This window comes from Lycium ferocissimum, unplaced genomic scaffold, assembly GCF_029784015.1.
Source record: "Lycium ferocissimum isolate CSIRO_LF1 unplaced genomic scaffold, AGI_CSIRO_Lferr_CH_V1 ctg11, whole genome shotgun sequence".
NCBI lineage: Eukaryota > Viridiplantae > Streptophyta > Magnoliopsida > Solanales > Solanaceae > Lycium > Lycium ferocissimum.
The window spans coordinates 331,849-359,596 of NW_026713599.1; the positions used below are offsets into that span (position 1 = coordinate 331,849).

The window sequence follows — 27,748 nt, forward strand, 5'->3', positions numbered from 1 at the left end:
ACTTAGACAGTGCTCCATTCGGTCGAGTTTGAGCATGAGTTCCTTTGGTTAATATTAGATATATTTTACAGATTATATACATAATATACCGAGTTTAGTCGGGTGACCTTGTGTTCACGTGGCCCATTTTTTATACCTGGATTCGCCCCTGGTGTTGGGCATAGATGAGATCAAATAATCAATGAAAACTCGAGGTCAAGGAAGGAACTTGAAGGGCGCAAGGCATAATTCGAACCTCATTCATCGAAAAAATTACATTATAAATATATACATGTCAAAATTATTTTTAGTTTTTATCTAGTAAATATTGAATCATCTTAATTTTTTCGTGTATATATTACGTCTTTATATTTTAAATACTTAATGATGGTTGTGAATTTGCCAATATTTGAGGTCCATGAAAAAACTCTTCTTCAACAATGAAGTATCAACATCTAATAAATGGCAAGCTTATCTCCCTGGCTGATCGTCAATCATAGGCAGGGGCGGATCCAGGGCCCGCCGAGGGTGTTCACTCCGACACCCTAGGCAAAAAATTATACCGTATATATAAGGTACTTTTTTTATTTTTTTTATGTACATATATGGATTTTGACCACCGCAAAAAACTAGAGAAGAGGTTGGTTCAGTGGTTTAGGGTGTTCAAAATTCACCTTGAGGTTCCAAGTTCAAATTTCAGTCACTACATTTTTATTGTTTGAAATCCCCAGTGACAATCCTAAATCCGTCACTGTTCATAGTTATATCAAGTTAAACGATTACTTACATTTATCCTTAACCCTGGTCTAAACAAACCCTAACTAGCTAGTTAATATTACATATGCAAACTCTTAAATTACTCACGACAACATATAAAACATAACATATATAGCGCATGCATGAAGCATCCAAATAGCACATCCATAAAAGAAAAATCAGCCTGATGCACAAAATATCTCACATTCATATGCAGAGTTCGAGAAAAAGCCACACCTCAGGGGTGTAATATAGATAACTTATCATAACACAAACATTATTGGCTGACTGATTCTACGACTCGAACTCGTCACTTATAGATCACACTAAGGCTCCCCTTCAACAATGCGCGCATACATGGAAAATTAGTTGTACCCTAGTAATTTCTTGTTTCTTGACCTAATACTCTTCTTCGCCTTTTAGACCGTTCACCAGTACCATAACTTGAACGTTGAACTATTGACCTCAAAGCATCTCTCAAGAACAAAAGCGACTCATCATTAGTACTATTATTACCCTTATGATCAGCAGCTAATACAATCACATTACGAATTCTCCCTCCTAATGTGACCATTTCAGCTCTTAGAGGACTCAATCCGAGCGATTTTAGGGTTCCGGTTAGGTCAGGGATGAGATTGAATCGATCCTCGCAACAAAAGGATGCCTTAATGAGTAATCTTCCATCAGCTAAAAAATCATTTGATGAGAGCACAGTGATTTCATCAGTTTCAGAAGGGAAGTTTGTTTCAAGTTTCATGATTTGTGAAGTTTGTTCTCTGAGCTCCCTCACACGTTGAACCACTTTGGCTAGTAAAGAAGCTTTATCTGTCTGTAAAATATAAAAGCAGAGTTTAAGTTATATATATGGAAAATATTTTAAAAAATTACGTTGTCTGTAGGTAACTTAAATGATATCCCTATATAAATCTAAATCTCATTAATATGTGAGATTTGTAATTCTGAAAATAAATAGGTTAGCTGCTACAATATGTAATTGTGATATGATGGTGTAAAACTCCTTATAATGGGGATGTAAAAAATTCAAACTCAAAAAAAAAAGTTAGTTTAAATCTTGTGCACTGACAGTATACAACACATTTACACAATCAGGTTGCTAAAAAGGTAATTATAGGTTAAATTATACTTAAATTCATTACAGTACATATAACTTAAATAATAAAAATAACACTAAAAAGAGAACAAAAAAGAAGAATAAAAGAGATGCCATGTTTATTGTTTTTTGTAGAAAAAGTGAAACTACTTTCCCAATATATCCCATTTATGTACTTTAGATATATAGAGGATCAAGGAATCGAGATCGAGTTTGAATATCCCCTCTTCTGTTTTTTTTCTTCCTTTTGGCATCTTACTACTATCATCATTTTAATTGGTGGTCATTGCAAAGACTACTGTATTCTAATAAATCAGAATCTTGAAATCAAAAAGTGAGAAAGAAAAAGAAAAAAAGAAGAAAAGCATATGAAATCATGATTTTATTCTTCTTCATATATAGCCACAAATCTTGCGATGTAGACTTTATTCAATATGAAATGAGTAGATTCGAAGGAAACTTTTGTAAATGAATAAACTTAAAGAATATATCACCAAAAATTGCCTTTGTTAATAAGGTTAGCCGAAACTTGAAATATACTAAATAAATAGATAATTTGTCCACTTTTTCCACAACAAAAGAAAAAAGAAAACATGTTTTGTTCAATTTTACACCAAACTTAGTAAGGAAAAAAAGAGAGGAAATAAATTAGCAATGGACAACTTCTTCTGTGGCTAAATAGAAAAATTCGTTGCTAATCCTATCTTATGATTAATAGTACGAATTATCAAAAAATATTGTTACATACATATACTGGCTAATTTAACAACAGATTAGCGATGAATTTCGTAACTAATTCTAGTATAAACACGGAGATACAAAGAAATTACTTTAGAATTGCAGGAAAGTAGGGTTCTGAGTCTTTCAAGATGAGAATTAATCTTCTCTCTTCTTCTTCTTTCAGCTTCTTTATGATTCTTAGCTCTAGCCTCTGGGGTAGTACTCTCTATAGTTTCTTGAAATTCCACATGATGAGGGTAAAACGAGGAACTACAAAAGCTTTTAATAGTTGGAATATCAAAACCATATTCTCCCATCATATTATTATCACTTGATGATATATTTTTGGCCAAATAATGGCAAAAATCCAAGTTTTCTAGCAAGTTTTCTTGTTGCATGTTTTTTTTTTTTTTTGGGTGGTGGGGGTGGTGGGGTTTGTCTTCTAAAGAGAGAAAGCTTTCGGTGGGAATTTTAGATAAAAGGAATAATGGGAATGATTGGATAAGAAATATGATCATGTCTAGGGTTTTGATACGACTTCTCTTCTTATCTTTTACTCCCTCCGTCCCATAATAAATGTCACCTTAGCCAAAAACACACATATTAAGAAATTAATAATGCCATGTGAAGTTTACCAAATTACCCCTTATTTTTCCTGTTGATTAGAGCTTGCACAAATAGTAGATCTTTTAATATTGAGAATCCAACTATATGAAGTTACTATGTGACTTTACCAATCATCATTTAGAAGTTACTTTAATTGGTCATTTTTTGTCTAAGGGTAGAATTGAAAAAAAATTAGCCAATATATGTCTTGTTCTCAAGCATTTACACTTATTATGGAATGACAAATTCTTCCAGTGTATTGACACTTATTATGGAACGGAGGGAGTACTCCTTTTGTTTCATTTTATATGTGTTAAGTTGATTGGACATAGGGCCGTTTGTTCAAGAAAAAGATTTTCTTTTCCAAAAAAGGTTTTTCAAAACAATATTGGTTATACATTAGATTGGGTTTTTTGAACATTTTTGAAGATGAGTTTTTCAAAACAATCTTTTCTAATCACAAAATTATTATAATTTTTTTTTTCAAGTTAAATGCATGTCAAAACAAAAAAAACTTCAGGTTTCAAATGCTCTTTCTCAACTTAACGCCTACTTACACTAAAGATATATCAAAATATCTTTAAAATTTTATCATTTTAAATATGTCATGTGGAGTATTTAGATTAAAAGGTACATCAAGTACTCAAATATACATTTTACAGATTAGAAAAATTAAAGGACATATTGAGACAGAAAAAAATATCCTTTTGGTTGTTTCTTTTAGGTTGAGTTGTGGTCACATGAAATGATGATATGAAAGCCACGCGGTTTTATTTTACTGAAAAGAGAGCTTTTTATCTTCTTCAATCTGACAAAGAAAGAGAAAATGGACTCTTTCCATCGATAACCAATGTGTTGTTTTTAATTGTGATTTGGTGTTCTCAGTTATGTTTGTAACATGCCTTCATGTTTTTTTCCGTTGTTTATGACTTGTTGGTGCGGTTTGAGTTAAATTCAAATAATTTCAAGCACTTCGAATTAGTATTGAAGTTCTAGTGTCACTGCGATCGCAGAAAGGGAATTGGGAACGCGAAAAAACATGATTGGGCTTGCGGTGCGTATGCAGATAGGAGTTTGCGTTAGCAAAGATTAGTCAATTCGAGCTTTCCCGTGAAAGGCGTGATGAGATTTAAAAAGAAGGACAAATTTGAGCTCGGAGAAGAAGGAATATCGAGAGGAAAATTCTAGATCATCTTATTTTCCGATGAAAACTGTCTAAGTCAACTAAGTCCAAAATATTCAGTGTCTTAAAATGGGCTCTAAATTGGGTAACACGTATAAAAAACAAAGAATAAAACCAATACAAGTTTGGGATATATTGACAACACACTTCAAGCAAAAATTTCTGAAGTTAATTTGCTTTTATAAATAATATGTCAAACTTCATACATTTTATCTGAAGTTAGGCTTGAGTATATGTCTGAAGTTTATAATTTTGACACAAACTTTACAACTTTAGTCCCATAAGTTAAAAGTTAATTTTAAAGTGGTTAACCTTGCAAAATTTATATACTTCATATATGGCTTAAATAGCGGTCCTCAAATAGGCTATCTTAGTTGCCCCTATTTGACTATCCGACTATCCTACCAAATTTGTACAAATTGGTATTTAACAAAGGCTTCAATTTGGGCCTTTGAACTTGGGCTTGCATTCCATAACCCCAGCACCCTTCAACCCACCCCCCCCGCCCCGGCCAAAAAAAAAACCAAACACACACGCACAGTGAGAAGAAACAAAAAAGAAGGGAAAATAGTAAAGCTAGGTAGAAATTATCGACACCCAAATTACCGAACCGAAACCGAATTACTGAATCGAACCGCGAATTTTGGCAATTCGAGATTTGGTAATTCTATATTCAGTACAATATTCGAGAGTAAAATTTTAGAATTATGAGATTGGGGGTTGGGTTTAGTATGAAATATTAATACCGTTTGTTATTCGGTATTTTTCGAATACCGGATTATTTATTGAATGAAGGCCCACCCCATGTTATAACTCATATATCAAACACTGACAAACCCATCAATAGACAATGGTCATCCTAAAGAGACCTTAGTCCTTAATTAGTCCCAAAGATCGATTTATGCAGTACCTCACGAAGTTGAGTTTTTGGAATCATGAGAAAGTGGAGGGTATTAGGTGGAAAATGCTTCTTTTGTGGATAAACCTGAGGAAGAAGACAAAGAATTGGTACATTCAGGGGAATCTACACTGAGAATTATTAAATTGAAAGATCGAAAGAGTAAAGAAGATAGATTATTAACAAAGTGATGAATAGCCAAGTTACAGTTTTGCGAACGTTGCTGAGGCCAAATGCTGGTGGTTGAAAAGAAGCAGAAGTCATTAATATTGTTATAAAATTATGGATATAAAGATGAGTCACTAAGTTTAATTTGTGTTTTTGAGTTTCTCGGTGTAATGGTGGTGCTTGCCATGTTTCCAGAGTACACTAGGCTTTAACTATTATGTTTTTAAAATTATATATTGACGGAAAGATTTAGAATTTGTGTTTACAAGTTATGTTTGTATACGGTAAAAACCGGATATATGCAAGACTGGTGAGACCGGGGGCCGAGGGTAGGACCAAATGAGCACGAGTATGTTCGGTGTTTTCTTCAGATCGGGGGGATTGCACCGAAGGCGGCTGACCCAAGGTGAGAGAAGTGTATCCGTTGATCCGATGTCACCGAACCAAACTCAACGTGGCCGTTAGTCCGATTTCTCCAAGTCAAGTTTACGTGGCCGTTAGTCCGGTTTCTCCATGTCCGAACTTATCGTGGCCGTTGGTCCGGCTACTGGGGCTTGCGGTTTCGCCACGCGTCAAGACCGTTCGTCATTTTGTAATCTGACAACCGTACGGTGTCGACCGATGACACCCGTACGTACTACCTTATCCTTTTAGGGTTTCTTTATTTTAAAAGGCTTTGTATTGTATTCAAGGCCTTAGGCAAACCTATAAAGGATGACATTTCCCTACTTTTAGTTGGCTTTTTTTTCGTATCTAGAACATTGTAATAGAAATTATATTGAAGCTCTCTCTCTCTCACACTAATTTTGGTTCGGATCTGCAGTGTTCTTTGGGTTAATTCATCCATCCAATACAATATAGTGCCATATATACATATATATTCAGCTTAATCAATAATATCAACATACTTATTCAAGGCATTAGCATACATATCTATATATAGTATAACAAACGAGTCCATATATATTTCGTGTCAACCAAAAATAGATTAAAATTCATCCACATATCCTATAACTCACTTACACATTCAATTATTACCTAAATTCGGGGTAAACAGTTTGGCTCCCACCGCGAGGCTAGGATAATAGTGGTTTTTTAATCTTTGCTTCTACCTCCTACCCGTTTGGTTAAGAAATCGTCTGCTAATTTCTGAAAAAACGAACCAAATGGCAAGCAATGGTAGCCGGGTCATGTCAACAACAACGAGATTATGGTCGAAAACAAGAACAGTGGGTTACGGAACCTACCAGCAAATCCAGTCGACTCGAACTCTGTTGATTCGAGGGAAGGCCTCGACCGGCAGAACACCGTGAATCAGGAGAATGCCACCCTACCAGCCATTGATCCTTTAAATACTCATAACTCGATTACTTTATCCCGGGCCCAAGGCCGGAAAGCACCGGATACTCCGGATGAGATAAACTTACGCTTAATTTTTGAAATGTTGCAGGAACAGGAAACCGCCATCGCCGAACAGGGAATCGCACTAGCTCAGCCATAAAAGTAAAAATGATAAGGCAGCCCCGGAAAGGTCAAAAGGCATCACCGAACCAAGAAGGAATGAAACGCGGATAGTCGAGAGTAATGGATCAGGAGCCGGTTCATCCACCGAAGTTCTGAAGATGCTCGAGACCTTAGCAAAGCGGGTAGATTTAACGGAGAAGAGGGTGGAAACATATAACTCTCGTGGATCGATCCCTTGGCTCCGCCGATCCTAAAGGGGCCGCATTCGAGAGAGGTACATCCAAAGGCCTTTCCCTCCAAGTGCAGCTCCGAAATTGATCCCAAAAAGGTTCAAGATGCCAGATATCCAGAAATACGACGGTACAACAGACCCGCAAGAGCATGTGACTTCGTACACGTGTACCATAAAAGGCGATGAAATTGAGTCTATTTTGCTGAAAAAATTTGGGCAAACACTATCGAAAAAATTTGGGCAAACACTATCGAAAGGGGCGCTGACCTAGTATGACCATCTGCTCTAGCATCAATCACTTCTTTTAAAATGCTCGCAGATGCGTTCATAAAGGCTCATGTCGGGGCTAAAAAGGTGTAGGCCCGGAAGGCGGACATCTTCCGCATAGCCCAAAGGGATGATGAATTACTACGAGAATTTGTGAACTGTTTCCAAAGGGAACAGATGGAGCTCCCTCCGGTTCCGGAGGAATGGGCTGCACAGGCTTTTACCAAAGGGCTTAATCCTCAGAGCTCGACGGCCTCATTCAAACTAACAGAAAACTTGTTGGAATATGAGGCTGTAACCTGGGCAGATGTTCATAACAGGTACGAATCAAAGATTCGGGTAGAGGATGACTAACTCGAGCTCCTCCTGGGACCCGTAATTATGAGCAAAAGTGTTATAGCCCGTATTTCGTACGTCCGGATGTTGCGAGACAATGGTGAGGAATTAAGGACAAGACTATGTTCTAAAATAATTTTAATGTCGGAGTTGTTGGGAATATTATTTATGAATATTGGTATTTTGGAAATATTGAGAAAGGCTAGGGACGTTAAGGCAATTTCACCAAATTTCTAGAAAAATCATGAAAGGAGAAATCAAGAAAATTCTTGGAAAAGGCCAAGAAGGCCGTGTGATATGTGCATGTGTGGCATGTGCCCATATTTTAATTAATGGGGCAAATTATGCATGTGACCAAGCTTGCATGGCAAGACTTTAGTCTTCCATCATTAAGAACATTTCTAGAAAAATAAAGAAGGTCACGTGGTCATAATTTAATTGGAGGAGCTATATATATATATGGATGAGTAATGAGAAATCAAGGGGAATTAGTCATCTTTTGTGACATGGAAATTTCTAGAAAAAAAAAAAAAGGAAAGAAGAAAGGAAAGAAAAGTCTAGAGAGATTTGGAAAAAAAAAAGAAGAAAAGAAAAGAGGGAGGCATGTGCATGATCATGTGCCATATTATTATATATATGTGGAGGGGTAGTCATCTTTTAAGAGAGAGGAGAGAAAAAAAAAAAAAAAAAAGAAGAAGAGAGAAAGAAGGAGAGTTTCGGCCATGGCACCAAAAATTTGTGCCATGGAAATTGATCACAAAAAATATATTCCTTCTAGTATTCTAAGCATTTGGAAGGTTCTTATTAACATGAAAGGGTGGTTGGAGTAAGTAGAGCGTTGTTTTACAAAACATGGCCTAGCCGAATAAGAAGGCAAAGTGAGAAAAGGTAAGGTTCAATTCTCTCTTCAGGCATAGCGGGTGATTTACGCATGTTCGAGGTGTCTAAAAATGAATGAAATTTATGCAAGTATGATGTTGAGAGGTTGGCCGTGTACTTGCATGTTCAGGGTCGTGTGTTGAAGATATGATATGTAAGAGAATGAATCAATTTTTATTTAGTAGTTTGGTTGTTATAATTGTTGATTTCATGATGGAAATGAAGTTTGAATGACTTGTGATGAAGTTATATTCATTGTAGGAATGTTGAATAAACAATGTGACACTAGCGTGATTTCTTATATTTGAAGGAACGATGTAGTTAATGCGTAGAATGTTGGGCGTGGTTCATAATTTGTAAGTAATAAGGTGACATTGTTATTTTTATGAAGTTGTAAGTATGATTGTTGGTGTTAATGCGTACGCAAGATGTTGTGGTAAGCACGGATTGATCTTTATGTAGCATGTTGTTGCTATAATGTCAAGAAATGGTCGTTCACAATGGTGTAAGAATGCGGCTGTCAAAGATAGGGCCGCCTTAGTTTGCGTGTAACGAGATGATTTTGCTTAATATTTTAGTTGTTGGTCAAGGTTTTGATGAAATAGTATGTCGATTGATTCGATGGAGTATTATGCGAATTAGATTGAATTGAATAGTGAAGTGTTGCTAGAAAAATTGTTGGTATTGTTGATGGTTTCGTCGGTTGAATTCCTGATTGTTGTTGATTAAAATTTGGGCCGAGTTAGAATCTCGGGATGGTGCATTTACAGGAAATGTCGCCAAAATTTCTATAGACAAACGTGAATTCAAGATTGACTTCTAAAAGACTCTAATCAAAGTTTGGTAAACATGACCAAATTGTAGATTTTGGCGGACTTGCAACTTGGAATTGGAGTACCAGAAGGAGCGGAAAGAGGTATGTAAGACTTTATTTCCTTTCTTTGGCATGTCTTAGACGTGTAGGCTTGATTTCGCGCCTTGGGGACTTTCCTAACTCTAGAAATCCGTGATTGAAATTTCCTACTATTCATTCAGTAGAATTGAACTAGAAATTGTGAGAAATGTTGAAAAAGCTACCTAAACACCTCGAACTTGCAGGAACAACACCCGACTATCCTAAACTCTCATAAGTAATGTCATAAAAGGTAATGCATGTGAATTGTGTACGCCGCCTCATTTGACTCGAGGTGGGCCCGTTGTTCCTGATTTCTTTATCGTTTCATTTATCGTACATAAGTGTCAGAACCATTCTAATAAGAGAAATTCTATGATAACGATGGTAACGATGATGTTAAGGAAAAGAATATGTCTATGATGAGTATGACAAGAACGATTCCATGACTAAGAGTCTCGAGTTAAGGAGTTAAGATGAGTATGAAGGTATTAAATTAGATCTTGATCTTATTTTCTAAAGACTTCAAAGTATACGAGTTGTCGTCGTATCAGGTCTATGATTTCCTTCCATGTATTTTCTTAACGTTATTTTTCGTTGACAGTCTCGCCTTATAATACTAGTTCCTTCAAGGTGAGACATGATGACCATGATTATTCCATAATGCAATCGGAGGCTACCGACCTTACGTCACTCCGATAGAGTTGTAGCTTTCACTGGGCTCTCATGCATGCTTTATAAAGTATGTTTTTTTTATAACACCGTGCCTACACGGTCGGCAAGCCACACCACCGCAAAGCAAGCGCATCACACCCCGACGCGGAGGCCCGGACGCTGGCTCATCACACCGTTCCTATATGGACGGGCGCTATACACCGATCCTCCGTGGTCGCGCTTTACTTACAAATATTTACACGTTTTTTTTAAAAAGCTAGCATGCATGTATTCGCCCCAAGGGGCACTCGTATGATGATTACTCCTTGTTTCCATGGTCTCGCTCGTAAAGCGTTACACCGTACCTATATGGTCGGCGCAGTACACCGCACCTATATGGTCGGGCAAGCACACCGCACCGTACGGCGGCGCTTACTTGTAATATCTACGCAAAGACCCAAAGAGTAAAGCTAACTTGCATAATATGGGTCATGATAGACAAACAGAGATACAGGTTATACCACCCTCCCATGTTGTGTTTTATGTTCTCTATTATGATCTCGTGATACTATTCATGTCTTACATAAGACATTGCTCCGATCGACCCTCTTCTTTGGGGGCTGCGTTTCATGCCGCGCAGGTACTCCCAGACGGATAGCAGCCAGGATAAAAGATGTTTCAGCGAGGTTGGCAAGCTCCATTTGCTCTGGAGTGACGCCGAGTCAGCATGCTATGCTATGATGTTCGGTTCGAAGTTAGAGACTTTGCAGACAGAGTCACGGGTTTTGGGGAGTCAGTTGTGCCATGACATGAGTTTTGTACAACTAGATGTTTTATTTGATTTTAAAGGCAACGAAAGAGTCATATGATGTACGAGTAATCTTATTAAGTATGTTTGCTTTAAAGGTTCAAAAAAAATTTTCTTGGGGCCGCGTGCTAGAAGTCGCCGGGTTCTCGCTCGCTCCCATTACCGGGTTCTGGTGCCCATCACACCCTGATCAAGATTGGGGTGTGACAAAAAGCTCTGAAAGGTCGAGAAAATCTTACGAGCCGGAGGTCCGATCATCGAGGGACAGATACCGGCCATATTCTCATTCGGAAAAATCGGGCTTCAGGTCGGAGAAATCAAGGGTTGGCCCCAGTCACTTCTCTAGTCGGGGTGATAAACGGGCTGAGCGCCCACGGAATAGTCAAGGTCTATCATTTAGAAGCGATGCTGGGAGTTCGGCTAGCAACAAAGACTTACCGAGGATATCAGAATACAACTTCAACATCAATACCTCGGATCTCGTCTCGGCTATTGGCCGTATCACAGAAGCAAGATGGCCGAGACTACTGAGATCATACTCGGGTTAACGGGACCTGAGCGTGGTGTGTGAGTATCATGGAACCCATGGACACAGAACTGAAGATTGTTGCCAACCAAGGGAGGAGGTGGCTCGTTTATTGTAGAATGGCCACCTTCGAGAATTCCTGAGCGAACGAGCTAAAAGCCACTACAAGGAAAGGGAATCTCACAAACGAGCTGAATCGGTGGAACCTTAGCATATAATCGATATGATAATCGGAGGAACAGATGCTCCTCGAGGGCCGAGGATGAAACGAACAAAGGTTTCCGTTGTGCGTGAAAAGCGCAGCCGGGATTACGTACTCGAGGATTCCATCTCCTTCAGCAATAAGGATGTAGAGGGCATTATTCAACCGCATAATGATGCATTGGTAATTTCTATTTTTATTTTTAAATCACAAGTTAAACGTATTTTGATTGACCCAGGTAGCTCGACCAACATCATTCGGTGAAGAGTGGTTGAGCAGCTAACGCTACTCGACCAGATCGTGCCGGTAGCCCGAGTACTTAGTGGGTTCAATGTGGCGAGTGAAACCACGAAAGGGGAGATTTCTTTGCCGGTCAACATTGACGTCACCATTCAACAAACGATGTTCTATGTCATCGAAGGAGATATGAAATATGATGCTTTGCTTGGTAGACCATGGATTCATAGCATGAGAGTAGTGCCATCGACACTACATCAATTGTTGAAATTCCCGACCCTGGAGGGGATAAAAACCATCCGAGGTGAACAGCCCGCTGCGAGGGAGATGTTCGCGCTTGAGAACGCACCACTCCTTCCTAAAAAGCAGGATCTAAGAGATGATGAATCAGTTAGGGGCAAGGACACCAAATAGCAACTAAAGGGTACGGTTTGATAATGAGAGGCGGGGTCGACCCAAAGGACGAAGGATGATTTTGGCGTACCCAGATCGTTCGTATTGCCGGATGACTCGGATGCAACCAAGTCTACCATGGAGGAGCTGGAGCAAGTCATTTTGTTTGAATATTTACCGGAAAGAAGGTATATCTGGGCACGGGGTTAAACTTGGAGCTCAGGAACAAGCTAACTAAATTTCTTTAAGATAATGCCGATTGTTTTGCATGGTCCCATGTAGACATGACAGGTGTGCCACCGGAAGTGATGACTCATAAACTCAGCCTTGATGGGAGATTTTCCTCGGTGAAACAGAAAAGGAGGCCCATGGCAGAACCGAAGCACACCTTTGTAAAAGATGAGGTAACAAAGCTTTTAAAAATAGGCTCTATCCGGGAGGTAAAATACCCGGATTGGCTAGCCAACGTAGTGGTGGTGCCAAATAAAGGTAACAAATTCAGAATGTATGTTGACTATAAGGATTTGAACAAAGCATGCCTGAAGGATTCATTTCCGATGCCTCACATCGATGAACTGATCGATGCAACGGCCGGACATGAGATGTTAAGTTTTCTCGACGCTTACTCCGGGTAAAACCAAATCCGGATGCACCCGGAGGATCAAGAGAAAACATCCTTTATTACCCGGTACGGGACTTACTATTACAATGTCATGCCTTTTGGGTTAAAAAATGCCGGAGCGACTTACCAACGCCTAGTTAATGGAATGTTCGAAGAACAAATAGGGAAAACAATGGAAGTTTATATTGACGATGACGGTAGTCAAGTCCCCGGAAACAAGAGGACCATTTAAAACATTTGCAGGAAACCTTTGATGTACTTCGCAAATACAACATAAAGCTTAACCCGGAGAAATGTGCCTTCGGTGTCCGATCTGGCAAATTTTTAGGTTTCATGGTGTCGAACCGGGGGATTGAAATTAATCTGGACAAGATCAAAGCCATGAATACCCATGCTTTGCATTCCATGGGTTCTTAAATGCAAGATATGAACTATTATGCCTATCTTCATGAAAATCTACATGCTTTCCATATTTTCATACAAGTTATACTATATACTTATATTCATGCTATATTATATTCACGAGTCATGTTTACAAGCCATGTTTATGAATCATGTCTACAAGTCATACTTACAAGTTATGTTATATAAAACCATGGGCTCAGATGCCACCCATATCCATGTTCATGTTTTTGGGAGTAGCATAGATTTACCGAGAAGACTCAGATAGCCTGAAACTACGTATGCCAACATAGGGTAAGGGTCGATCCGCCCAGATTAGGATGACACCTTCAGACAATTGAATTGGATCCTTTTATGTCGTGCTTATGTCTCATACTTCCGGCAAGGCGGGGCCGTTTCCCGTTGGGTACCGTACACTCACACATACCCATGTGATAATTCCATGTTTTCGTTATACTACGACTCTCCCACAAGATACGTATATGCATATGTACTTAAAATGTTTTGACTCATATTATAAACTTATTCATGTCAGATGATACTCATGTTTATGTTCAGTTTACGCCCCGCCTTTCTACTATTTCACGTGGCATGTTTATTTCATTCAGTTGCTTTACATAACAGTACAATTCAAATATACTGACGTCCCCTTTTATTGCCCGGAGCCTACATTTCACAATGCAGGTATTGATTTATAGGACGACACATCAACTTATTAGGACATTGCTCGTATCAGCTTTTGGTGAGCCTTATTCCATTCAGGGTGTTATCTTTACTTTATTTTCATATTAGTTATGCAGTCAAGGTATGCCGAGAGCCTTGTCCCGATAAACAGATTAGCAGTCAGACTCATGTCAGAGGTTTCATTAGACTAGTCAGTTATGTCATGTCAGATGTTCAGTTGAGTTAGCCTCGTTGGCTACATTATTATATTTCCGCATTCATGATATAATTGTATTTTCAGACTTATGATTATTGAACTCCATGTTTTCACAAGCCATGCATGTTTAACTTATATTCCGCATCAGTTTATGTCCCATGTTGACTTAGCAAGTCATGTGGTTCACTCGATCACATGCAGCAAGGCACCGAGTGTCGTGTTACATCCAGGTCATGGTCCGGGGCGTGACAGTAATGTATTAAAAGCGCATGGCTAATATCTTATTAACTTGAATCAATCACTACTATTATAAATAACAATATTACTATGTGAAGTAAAAGCTAATACTACATTAAATCAACAAGTATGAAAAATAGAAACAAAAAAAAAACACACACACACACTAAATCTTTGTGTATGTATATATACTTAAGGCCTCAAATTAAATTTTGGTCTTAGGCCACTAAATTTTTTGAAACACCCTTGACAAATGTTTCTGGCCATGTAGGTACCATGTGTTTCAGATTTTTCAAGACACTAAATTTTCTCTTAAGTAGATTGTGCAGTAATAGCACTTGCTGAGAAGGACCAAAAGTAGAGTGTTTATCAACACATTGTGTCGTTATTCAATTAAGATAACAATCAATTGCATTTATTGACAAAATGACTAGATCAAACATATCCTTCAGGTTTAAAGGGAAGAGGCAGCATAAATTGTTGACAGAATGGCCAAATCAAACAGATCATTCAGATATAAAGGGAAGGGGCAGCAGAAAGAAGTGCTGGAGAAGAACAATGAGTACTATTGTGAAATATGTGAGACTTACCCATAGGAAGTCAAAACATACATTGAGTACAGAACTCATAATTTGCAAGGGCAAGTCTACTAATTTAGGCAAGAGCAAGAAACCCGAAATTCAAATGATTGTTGTGCCGAAATAGATACTGAATGTTGAATTACAATTTTAGTAAATAATAATAAAGAAAAAGTATCAAGTAAGAGGGATAGAAGTGAATTAACCTTAGATACTGCAATTCTTACGAGCATTTTATAATAGAGGATTTGAGTAGTATCAGAGTTTGAGATAATATCTTCAAATTAATGATTATGATCAAGCTTAACGGGATATGTTAGGGGATAAGATTGCGTAATTAAATCAGTTTAAGATAAACACAAATACCTTACAAGTAGGACTTTTTAGTTATTTTGTACTCTGTCCATTCCAAAATAATTGAATTATTGGCGTAAGCACACCCATTAAAAAATCTAATTAATGACATTAATTAAAGGGTCATTTGATCAAATTACCCTATGTGTTTCCCTAAACTTTTCTTAAAGTTTGAAATAGTGAGTATTGAGATTTGGAAGAAACTAGTAAAAAGAAGGATAACTTTGAAAACATTTAATTAATAACCTGGACTTTGAAAAATTCACTTATTTTAGACTAAAAAAAAATCATTTATTTTGAAATGAACGGAATAATTTATAATTGAATGGATAGATATTCAGTTTTTTTCTAGGAAGGCACAGGGACTAAAAGAAGAAAAAAACGAAGAACTCCTAGTATAGTATTTACCTACCCATGATTTTAGGATTTAATAACATAATATTTAGTTAATTTTGAATTCCTAAATATTAGGAGAATAATTTAATATCTATTTCTAGATGAACATTGGGAAATTAATAATTTACAGTTTTTTTCTATCGTGAAATCTATTTTTAAAGGGTAAAACAATCGAACAACATTTCACTAACGATTTTCGTGCTTATATTATATACTGATTAGTTAAAGATTCTAGGTTTGATGATATATAGTTCATAAAGTTAAGACCAAATAAGTGTGGTAATAGATTATTGGGCCGTACATTTTATGTGCTTGGTGAATTTAGTGTGCCGGTCATTTGCACTTTTGTCCCTATTTTGTGTTGGTCTTTAATTTTTCCCCTCAAGGAAAATAATTTTTTTGCGGAGTATAAATTTATATTTTTGCATCATAATAACCTATAAATTATACCCCGTGCCTTTAAAGAACTTATGTTCCTCTAGTCATAACTAGGTTTGATTTTGAATGATAAAAATTAAAGACCAACCCAACAAAAATTAAGGACCAGTCCATTTGAAGGACGAACAGGTGCAATATCTTCTAGCATAGACTCAGCTCAGTGAGGCCTATAATTGCCTACAAAAAGAAATAGGAAAGCGGCGTACAACTTTTGTCGCTAAATAAGTACACATTCATATCTAATCATACTTAATAATAAATTAGCAAATGAATTATCAAAAAATTATGTCCGCTACAGGCTATTTAGCAATGAATTTTGCAGCTAATTTTTATTTTTTTTAGTGAATGGAATGTCCTATTAGAGTTTCATTACTTACATCTAGGACCCCTTTCTAGTCCTTAAATAAACACGCTATCAGATATTTTTTCATAACATCTATTACTGCATGTGCTAATTGTCCTATTGACCACCATATTTTGAAAGGGTAATAGAGAGGAAGACCTGATCCTTTATCAACCAAAGATATGACTCAAATAGATACATAAATTTCCTTATTAATCTAAATTTATTTTTGTGATTTAATATCATCTTTGATCTTAGTTTGTTAAGTCAATATTCTGAAAAGTTAGTGTATATTATGACTAGTTAAATTCATCGTTTTCAAAGAAAAGCAAAACGTTACAAAACTAATATTAGTGGCAGACAAATTTTTACATCTATAACACAAATTTGTCGCGGACAAAAGCTTTACGAGTTAATTAAAGCTTATTACGTGATAGAAAATCATAATAAAAGAACTTCAAAAGGTGCACAATGTAGTGGCGCATGTGGTATGAATAGTTTAATTATAAGTACTAGTGTTATCTTTTAACTAAACAAGCTGGAATAATCATTTTGTTCACTAAGCATGATCAAGTCGAGAAAATTAATTTCAGTGTAGTACTTTAAAGCCATACAATCTAAGGCAAAAATAAAGATTACAATTTGTTATTAGCAACTATTGGCAGCCACCTAGAATTAAACTAAGAAATAGTGTACTAAAAAGGATTTCTTTGTTGGCATTAAATTATTATTAGGATCAATAGCTTTTGTGGATATCATGTACTGTACTGTAGTTGTTTAATATGATGTCACTTTCGTATAATTAGTGTTGCATGTAGTTATGCCGGATATACTGTATGCTTTACCTGAAAACGTGGGGTGCCTTTTGATTAAACTGAAATGATGGGTGATATCGTTTGTCTATATCTTTTTTTTTTAACCTATTGCCATTAATTATACGGAAAAGGCTCAAATATGTCATCCAACTATCAGAAATGGCTCATTTATGCCACTCATCAATAGTTTGGCTCATTTATGCCCTCAAACTATAGGAAATGGCTCATTTATGCCATCGAACTATAGAAAATGGCTCATTTATGCCACTCATCAATAGTTTGACTCATTTATGCCATCGCCTATTATCAAAATGACTCATCGATGCCATATTTCATTAAAACTGGTTTTACAATACCATATATGACACGTGGCCTCCAACTAGATTATGGTTGTGGGTGGGTAAGGTGTATAGATCGGGTTTTTTATTAATTTGGTATTTAAAATTGGGCTGGTTTAATTAAATGACGTAGACCTCTAATTGGAGTCACGTGTCATATCTGGTATTATAAAACCGGCGTTAATGAAAAATGGCATGAATGAGTCATTTTGGTAACAAAGCGATTACTTCGCATAAATAAGTCAAACTATTGATGAGTGGATAAATGAGCCATTTCCTATAGTTCGATGGCATAAATGAGTCATTTCCTATAGTTCGATGGCACAAATGAGCCAAACTATTGATGAGTGGCATAAATGAGCCATTTTCGATAGTTGAATGGCATATTTGAGCCTTTTCCGTTAATTATATATGCTGCAGCCAAAGAATATTTATTTATCATTAATCAAAGATTTTCATTTCGACATCTTAAAATGGAGTCCAAGTTAATATTCTATTATTTTTTTGTCATTTTAATAGGATGCCTCGCAATATAGTTCAGTTTTAGGTCACCAACATTGTCAAGTCCCCTGTTCATACGTCCAAGAGACTACTAATGTTCTTTATTTATCTTTTATCCTTTTTTGTAACTGCCGCTCGATGAAAATTGTATTTCAGGGCGGTCTCCACATTCTTGCTGCAATGAGTTAGCCAGCAATACGTTCCTTTGGGGGCCAAAGGTCCCCACTGCAGGTCGGCAAACGGACGACACACGCATGTATCACTTCTAGCCCGAATTCCGACTAAGAGGCGTTTACTGCACTTTTCAACCTAACGGCAATGATAAATTGTATGAATTAATAGTTTCTCTCATACTGAATTACTATTTCGATACTATGTCATCAACAGTGTAAAACTAACCTACTGTCTCACGACGGTCTAAGCCTCCAAGAGACGACCAATTCAATTACGGTGAGTGTATGCAAATTGGGCTTCCTATCTTGTGTTAATTAACTTTGATGTGGTTGTGTGATATTACAAAAGATAATAAATTTATAAAGGTATATATGTATCAGCTCACAGATTCTCATTTCTTTGCCTAAAAACAAACATTGGTTAAGTTTGACGAACAAATTTATAAAGATTATCTTAAGCTAGCTTGAAGTTTACAAAAAGATTGGTAAAATTAAAGATAATTTTTCCTCCTTTTCCACAACATATGTCATCTATGAAGTTTGTAAAAAGCTGAGCATATGGGCACGAGTTCATTAATATGTAGGGTACTTGGGGATTATAAGCTTATTTCAAACATAAATAACGTGAATAAACAATATACCTTGCATACAGCAGTCTTTTTTTTATTTTGGAGAACTTGGGACAAAATATTTGATATATTACACTTCATGAATATTTTTCATTTGTTAAAATTCAATACCTTTGTTAACATAAGAAGGTACTTATACAAGTATTTCTCATGCAACTTGACCAAGATGACCGTGTCAATTATGATATATCTTAGGCAAATTCTACATCGACAAGTACGAGATAGTCAATATATAATGAAGCAAATTAAAAACTTAATGACGTGTTTTAGAGCGATAAAACTTAAATTCAAAGCGAATAATATCACTAATAAATGAATTCTTACTATTTCTAGACCGTAGTCGCCAGTTGTTGGGGGCACAGTTGTTAAACTTTATTGCAAGCAACTAGTACTACAAAATAATTACTTGAACTGTCTGAAAATAGAGGTTGTTCACTTATATGGAAACATGGGACGATATAATATCTACCAAAAAAGAAGAGGTAGATATGAACCCAAAAGAGAATTAAATGCACAACGAGATTTCTTTCTGATTCTTCAAGTTATGTAGTGTAATTCTGTTTAATAAATTCCACTTTGCTTTCATTCTTGTCTAGACCTAGTTTACATCTCTTTTTCTTACATTTTACAGACAGTGAGTGAATCTTTCATATCCCACCTTTGCAAGAATCCAAAATAACCCTATGCCAAAAGGGTCTTTAGTTTCTTCCTTTACAAAAAACTTCAGTAGCTTAGTTCTTGATCATCAGCTTCAAAGCCCCAGCAAAATGGAGTAGACCAAAGTGATAGGAAAGGCTACTAACATACCAAATATAACCCTGCAATATTATTAAAAACCAAGATTAAGTAGATATTGAAAAAACAACATATTAAAGTTCTTAGGCAAGATTTCATGATTTGTCTCTCTCGCCTCTCTTATTTAAATCTTTTGTTAGAATCCAAAATAACCCCATGCCAAAAGGGTCTTTAGTTTTTTCCTTTCATTTAAATCGGGTTCTAATGTCAAATGAAGAAAGCAGAAAACTAAGTTGCCGTTTGGACATGAATTGAGTTCTTTTTGAAAAATAAATAAATTAGTATTTGAAGTTGAAGTTGTGTTTGAACATGCATTTCACTCGGAAAAAAAAAGTTGTAGTTTTGCGAATGGGAACAATTTTCACTTGAAAAACTGATCAAATCTTCAAGAACTAGCGAAATATCATTCTAAAGTGTAACCAAACATTGTTTTGAAAATACTTTTTGAGAAAAAGGACAAAAAATTCATGTCCAAACGGCCCCAAAGAAATGTGGATCCAAAAATGTTATTTTCCCACATTTCTTGATAAAACAGGAAGTGTGTATTGAGGCCTCACCCTGTGCTCAAAATATCAGGATGGACGCCGTATTCCTTGGCAAAGACAAATGGCACAATTACCTGAGTAGAGCTGCCTGAAAAATTAAAGTTTTGCAAATTTTGTCAGTAATATAAATGGCAATAAAGCCCGTTTATGTTTAAGTATGAAGTTCTCGTTTACCTGAACGATAGCAATATGCAAAAGGACACCTCGAAGTCCAACTGCAATGGAGGCAGCAGCCATAACTGCAGGACCAGTAAGAAATCTCACACCCATTGAGAAGATAGCAATCGTTTTCCCACAAGCAATGATTCTAGGCGACAATGCCATGAAAAAACCTGTCGTTCCATGAAAAAATCAGTTCAAAACACTAACATTTTCCAACAGATATTTGATCTTTCTATTCATTATGTCACAAACATACCAAGACTAAACATTGCCATTCCAAGACCAGCATCAGAAAGAATCGATATCGATTTGGCTATAATCGCAGGCATTTGAACATTCCACCTGCAAACGATTGGTATTAGTCATGAGTCTATTTATAGCCAAAGTCATACAAACTGAGGTAATTTTTGGTAAAATTTACCTGAACGAGACCAAGGACCAAGTAAGGCCAATGAGGCTTGAATAAGTATTCGGGTTCCTAATAAGTTTTCACCAAACCATAATCAAAATGAGCCTTGTCATGACACTAGCTGGTGGCATGGCAGTAGCTTTGGTCTCTTCTTGAGCAACCTTTGGACAGAGCTCAGTTGTAGAGCTCGAACGCACCACCGGCCTTTCCCCATTCAGGTTCTGTTTGTTCCCAAATGTGAACTCTTCTCGGCCAAATTCATCATAATCTAAGAGGAAAAAAACATTCAATCAAATGAGTGGGAGCCAACTAGTTTGGATTTATGCATAGTTGATCAACTGATATACTAAAAATTACCAGACATGATGAAGGAAATGGGGAGTTACAATACAAACTCAACCAATTTCCTATGTAACACGAGAAGACAAAAGTAATACACAAGCATGTCTGTCTCATGAAAAGAGAAAAAATATGGCCATAATTTCAGGAATTGGATATGCAAGGCTCCAAACTTATGCCTGAAATAAGAAACTACTAATAAAAGAAAACAACTAATAAGGCAAAATGACATAACAAACTCTAACCCTTCAACACTCAACAGATTTATTTCATCAAACACAAATCTATCTATTGCATCAGGACAAAAAAGTCACCAGAACAAGAAACACAATAATGTGCATTCATCCAAAATAAGACAACCAAAACCAATAAAAATTAAACAATAAATGGTGGCAACATGGTACATTTCATAGTCCAAGAATGTAGTTACCTTTAGGGTGGCCCCAACACCAAGCTCATTGCCATATTCACCTCCTCCTCCCCTAAAGACATGAAGCCCTCCTTCAGATACTGGTGAAGCACTTGAACTCCAAACAAACATATGAATATTTTTCCACCTTCTTTATCATTAGCCTTCTTTGTTGCCGGACCAGTCGCCGGAGAAAAGATTCCAGCATTAGTAGGAGCAGGGTACCCTGCATTCCCCTGCCTCCAAAATCCACCAACTCCACTCTCCTCATCAACACCAAATTTCCATAATTTGAATGCCTTGGACTCATTTAGCATTTTTACCATTCACCATTGAGTAAAAATCAGTATGGTTAAAGCTAGAACCTCTAGGAGTTGGATTTCTTGAAGATTGCAATGAATAAATCTCAGCATTTGTTAAGTTTGATGGTCTAGGAGTTAATGAAAGACCAGAATTATGACCACCATGTGACCTTCTTGAAAATATTTCAGACCTTGAACTAGTTGATTTTCTAACAGTTACATGTAATTTTCCATCTTCACCAACCTCAGCTTGAGTTTCTAAAGGTTCTTTACCATCTAATGAAATAACATCAGAATCAATTTTAAATGACACAATTGACCCTCCATTATCAGGAAACTGTTCAGCAATAAGCATTTTAGCACCTCTATACTCAAACAAAAAAAGCATCAAAGTGTACCAAATAATACACTGAAGAACAACAATTTGCACCATTAAACTCCCTGATTCATTACCATACATACCTTTTAACAAAGGTATTCCCATAACTAAAGTGTTTGGTAAAGTGGAAAGTGAAAACAAAGTAATGGACCATTCAAGTGACCCTCTTGAACTAATTCTTGACCAAATGGCTAACACAAACAGGACTATGATTTTTTGAAGTGTATCAGCAGCTATAAACCTGTAGTTCATTGCATATGGATTGTTTGAAGCAATGAAATGAAAAGACAACAATGGAACAGCAAAAAGAGCAACAAATCTGTTAATACCAGAACATTGGTCAGGGGTAAATATTTTCCACCATTTTACTGAACCATAAGCTAAGATCATAGCTACATATAGTGGAACTACAGCAGTAAGAACATGGTAAAGGTCGGAAAGTGATATCATTTTTCTTAAAATGATTCAAACTTTTCACTTCACTGAACAAAGTAGAGATGAAAAAAATGGATTTTTGATCACAAAACTCACATGGGGTTTTGCAGGAACACAAAAAAGATCCAAACTAAAACTTCAAGAACCCATTTTTTCTTCTCTAAAGAGACTAATTTAGTGGTTTCAAGATTAAACAAAAGAAAAATGAGCTCAAGAACAAAACCCACTTTAGTTTTTCTCTTCTTCCTCACCACTAAACCATAGACTTAAATATTTGCGAGTGCTAGAAAAGAGCTACTAGCACTAGTGATTTTAAAAGGGAGAGTGAGAAGTGAAAAAAAGAAAAGAGGTTTTTTTGTTTGTGGGAAATGAGAGAAGTGATTTAATATATTTATGGAAATTAAATGGCAGACAAAGAAGCAAAAGCTCAGGTCCTTTGGAAAAGCTTTTTTCTAGTACAAAATAGTATACTCATGAGAGAGAGAGAGACACACACACAAAAAAATTTTTAGATGGTCAAATAACTCCCCGTTTCTCTATAAAACCCAAGGAAAAAAAGGACTTGATAATGTTAGAAAATATGTTCGGAACACGTAACCGATGGACTTTATATAAATTATATTTGGGAAAAAAGCATTATACATAAAATACACTAGATTCGTTTTATAAAAACTCGTTTAAAAATAAATACTTCCGGTGTAAGTCAAATGTTTATTTACAAAAAAAATAGTTAAATATTTTCAAAAAAAAATATAAAACAATAAAAAAAAAGGGAGAGTCACTCGATTTTATCCAAAAGTATGTGAGTTTTTTTGCTTGTTTTTGGTAGTGACAATTTTTAGTTCTATTTCTATTTATTTGTAAAGTCTAGTGTATTTTATTTAGCCGATGGATTCCCTCGGTTTTTCGAAAGAGTCGGTCTTTGTGTTTCTAAAACACTAATTATCGACATTATCAATCTATCTCACATATCCTATACGATGGCCAATCAATCCCGAAATTTGATCAAGTTTCTTTAATAATGTGTCTCTAAACAAGAATTTAAGTGCATACTTATAGGGACTATTTTAAAACCCTCATAGTTAAGGGACCATTTTTGTTAACTTATGGCAAACTTAAAGGATAAAAATTATTCAATACATAGATAAGGGACTATTTTAACCTACTCTCATAGTTAAGGGACAATGTTTATGTTAATTGTGGCAAACTTAAAAACATGTTTAGTGCCAAGGGACTATTTTGTTTATCATTTTAGGGACTATTTTGTCTTTTCTTAGAAAAGAGTTACTAAAGTGAGGAGAGAGAGTGAAAAAAAAAAAAGATTTTTTTGTTTGTGGGATGACAGAAGTGATTTAATATATTTATCAGAGAAAATGAAAGAAGAGAAAAGGAAGGTCCTTTGGAAAAATTCTCTCATCACTTTTTTTTCTTCTGTAAATTATATTAAGGATTACTTTAACTTAATTTTGGATAAGCTCAAAAAAATATGGATATTTACCTTAGAATATTTTGTATTTATTTCACGTAACCCGAAAAAAAAAACAATTATTATATCCCATTTTCGTTTTTCCCTCTCTCTTCCTTATTTTGTCCTAAGTCTTCACACACATTAATATTTTTTGGATAAATAGGTAAATTCTCCCTTTCTCTTAAAACCCAAGGAAGGAAAGGGATATTTTTGAAAATATTTGTATCACGTAACCCAATATACAATATTATATAAATTATATTTGGGAAAAAAGCATTATACATAATGTATCCATCTTGCATAAAGTGTATAAAAGATGTTTATACATAAATATGGGCTAAATCAAATGTTTATATACAAAGTATGAATGACGTGGTGTAAATATTTTAAAAAATATACATCAAGTAGAGATAGGGAGAGAGATTTAATCAAAAAGTGTATGAGTTCCTTTGTTGTTGTCATAATATAATTTCGGGCCTCACTCAATTTTGAAAGTTAGCTCAAAAGATGAGAATTATCGAAGATAAATCTATCTCACATATCCGCATGTCCGGGCCAATCAACTGAAAAATGGACAAGATAATATGGGATCCAAACAAGAATTTGGTGGGCCTAACTCGTATATTATATTAAAAATTTGGACTTTAGACTTAACTTAATCTGAAAAGTTAACTCACTAGATAAAAATTATTCAATACTGGAGATAAATTTGCTTCTAGCCCAATAATGTGGGACAATTCAACATGTTACTATTGTGACCAATAAAAACATGTTTAATTGTGACTTTTTGTTTATCATTTTACCAATGAAAATGTATTTTTTGAGATCAGATAAAAATTTATAATAGGAAGAAAAAGGGCCCTTTCTAGTTTCTACGAAAGAAAAAAAAATATTTCTACCATTTCCATGATAAGCAAAGGACCAACAAGCAAATCAGAGAAAATGAAAGAAGAGAAAAGAAAAGAGGCCTTTCTACAAAAGATTCTCTCATCACTTTTTTTTTCTTCTGTAAATTATATTAAGGATTACTTTAACTTAATTTTGGACAGCTTTATGACCGATACACCTTAGAATATTTTCTAACTTTTACTGTTGTCGGATGAAAAAACGAACCTATTTATGGGAAAAACTTATCCGCACCGGGTGTATACACCCAACTAATAAGTAAATGACACTTGTCATGTTATTTAATTATAATTATTAACACTTAACCATAGTTAACCTCATGATCTTAATTAAGATTATTGTATATTAACCATGACAATAAATAGTACTTTTTAAATAAAAGTTGAACATTTGTTTCAAATATACTTTTTAAATATTTTTGTTATCTTCTTAACTAATATATTTTACAACATGTTTTTTTTTGTTCCTTTTCTAATGATCATCAAAAAAAAAAATTTAGTAAACTTTTTTTTTTAACAATGACATCGCAAAAAAGTACTTAGATTTACACTTAACATAACGAGAGTATGGGATTTACTCCTATCTACGTATATGAACACATTTTGTTCTTTTTCATCATGCAGGATTCCTTTTCAACTTGAACAAAATATGATCTTTAATCTTGCATCTTTTTACTTGCATATGTACTTAATGAAGTATGAAGTTAAGGAATCACTGTTTTTAAGTCAAATTTTTTATGCTTAATGAGTTAATTTTAACTTTAACGAGAAAGGATGATAAAAAGCTTTCAATTTTCAAGAATGAATCCGGCGATGGCAACCCTAAGTTGTGATGTTACGTTATTAATTTTGCTTCCTTTTTATTTTTTTTTCCTTTATTAACCTTGCTTTCTTTTTAATTAATGTTTTCTTTATTAAAATTAGGACTCTAAACCTTAGTTTATTATCTATGATTAATTTAATTGAGTTGGGTGTATACACCCGGTGTAGGTAAGTTTTTTCCCCTATTTATGAGGTATCCCATTTTCGTTTTTCCCTCTCTCTTCCTTATTTTGTCCTAGACTACAATAAATAACTAAAAGTACCCAATTACTAGCAGCAAAGTGGGTGTTTGCCTCAAAGTAACTTTATGAATAAACTTGTGATCTTAAATCGGCCAAAATCAACTTGAATCGGCCTGGTTAATTTAAGCATGATCGATTTTGATGTAGTCTTGAGTTAAGTCCTTAAAAAATAAAATGTTTAAACCTTAAACAAAACTTTTTCGGGCACCTTTTCAACATTTTAAAATGACTATCATATTGGAATAAAAAAAGAAGTGGAAAATTGTATAAGGTATAAGTGTTTAATACAAATCACATGTATGTGCGCTTTTGAGCTCAATAATAACGAAACTCAAAGAATGAATTCATAAGATCCGTTGCACAAAAATTGACAATACGTGTCATGAACTTGGAACATGAACCTCACACGATAAAAAACCCAATTGAGACACAATTTGCACCCTTACTCAACAATTTCTTATACACCACAAAATATTCTCCACTAGTTTAGAGAAATACTCAACTTAAGATCTTACATGACTTTTACATGTATAGTTATCTAGTGTTTATACCCATTCTTTTTCTTAAAAAGAAAAATAGAAATATAATTCAACTATACATATGAGGATGAAAGTGACCTAGCTAAACAAAAGGTGGATTTAGAATATCTAATAATTGCAGGAGCAGATATTATAGATTCCCATCTTCCTTTGTGTGCTGCAGAGGATGCAGTAATCATTCTTTCCACAGAAACTATGTTTTCCTTATATTCTTTCTTGTTATATATGTCACTTTCCTTTTTATTCTTCTTTTTTCCTTTTCGTACTTTCCTTTCCCAAATCTTTTCAGGTTCTCGTGTTTATAAGCAACAGCTAGCTATTGTCCTTTTCTTCATTTGATATTAGAACCCTATTTATTTAAATTTGCGTCATTTTAGACCTATTAAGATGATAAGCAAAGATAAAGCGATTTGAGAAATATCCTATAGAACAATCCGATCAAGTTTTCTTTTTCTAATCACAAATAATTGTCATGCTAGTGTTTGATCGTCTCACACATGTTTCATTATGACTTTGATCATGCACTAATTAATTGACGGTGAATTACAGAAGGAAGTGTTTTGATTACCCTATCTGAATAATCTTTATTAGAATTTCCATTTTGATGTGCACGAGGATGGGTGACTGGTGTGATTATAGTAATGTCAATTAAGCGTACAAGAACAAGATTATACCTATCAAATACTGACGAATGAAAGAAGCTCATTGCGGTTCCATTCTTTGCTTAAGAAAGCCTTTTCTATCATATTTTTCTACACTCTCGAATCTAAAATCTCTAATTAAAGGTGGAGGCTTATCCATCTCATCACTATTCTCGATGGTTGTCCTTTTCTTCATAGATGCGTATGAGTCCTTCCACATTAGTATTAATAACAACAGTAAATACTCTCTCAATTCTAAGTTGTAGTGTGATAATTCTATATGAGAACCTTTTCAAGAACTAGATTTACCCAGATTGAAAATAATTTTATAGTGAGTTT

General features: G+C 35.3%; 1 protein-coding gene and 1 pseudogene across 1 annotated transcript; both read right to left on the reverse strand.

Moving 5' to 3' along the window:
- Window positions 1-1,104: 1,104 nt before the first annotated feature.
- On the reverse strand, window positions 1,105-3,057 carry LOC132041663 (transcription factor bHLH106-like). The gene is made up of 2 exons (XM_059432372.1): window positions 2,677-3,057; window positions 1,105-1,564 (listed from the first exon to the last, which is right to left on the reverse strand). The coding sequence occupies exons 1-2, from the start codon at window positions 2,962-2,964 to the stop codon at window positions 1,112-1,114; spliced, it is 741 nt and encodes a 246-aa protein (XP_059288355.1). The 5' UTR covers window positions 2,965-3,057; the 3' UTR covers window positions 1,105-1,111.
- A 16,630-nt stretch (window positions 3,058-19,687) lies between these two features.
- On the reverse strand, window positions 19,688-23,234 carry LOC132041651 (probable auxin efflux carrier component 1b; annotated as a pseudogene).
- Between the last annotated feature and the right edge of the window lie 4,514 nt (window positions 23,235-27,748).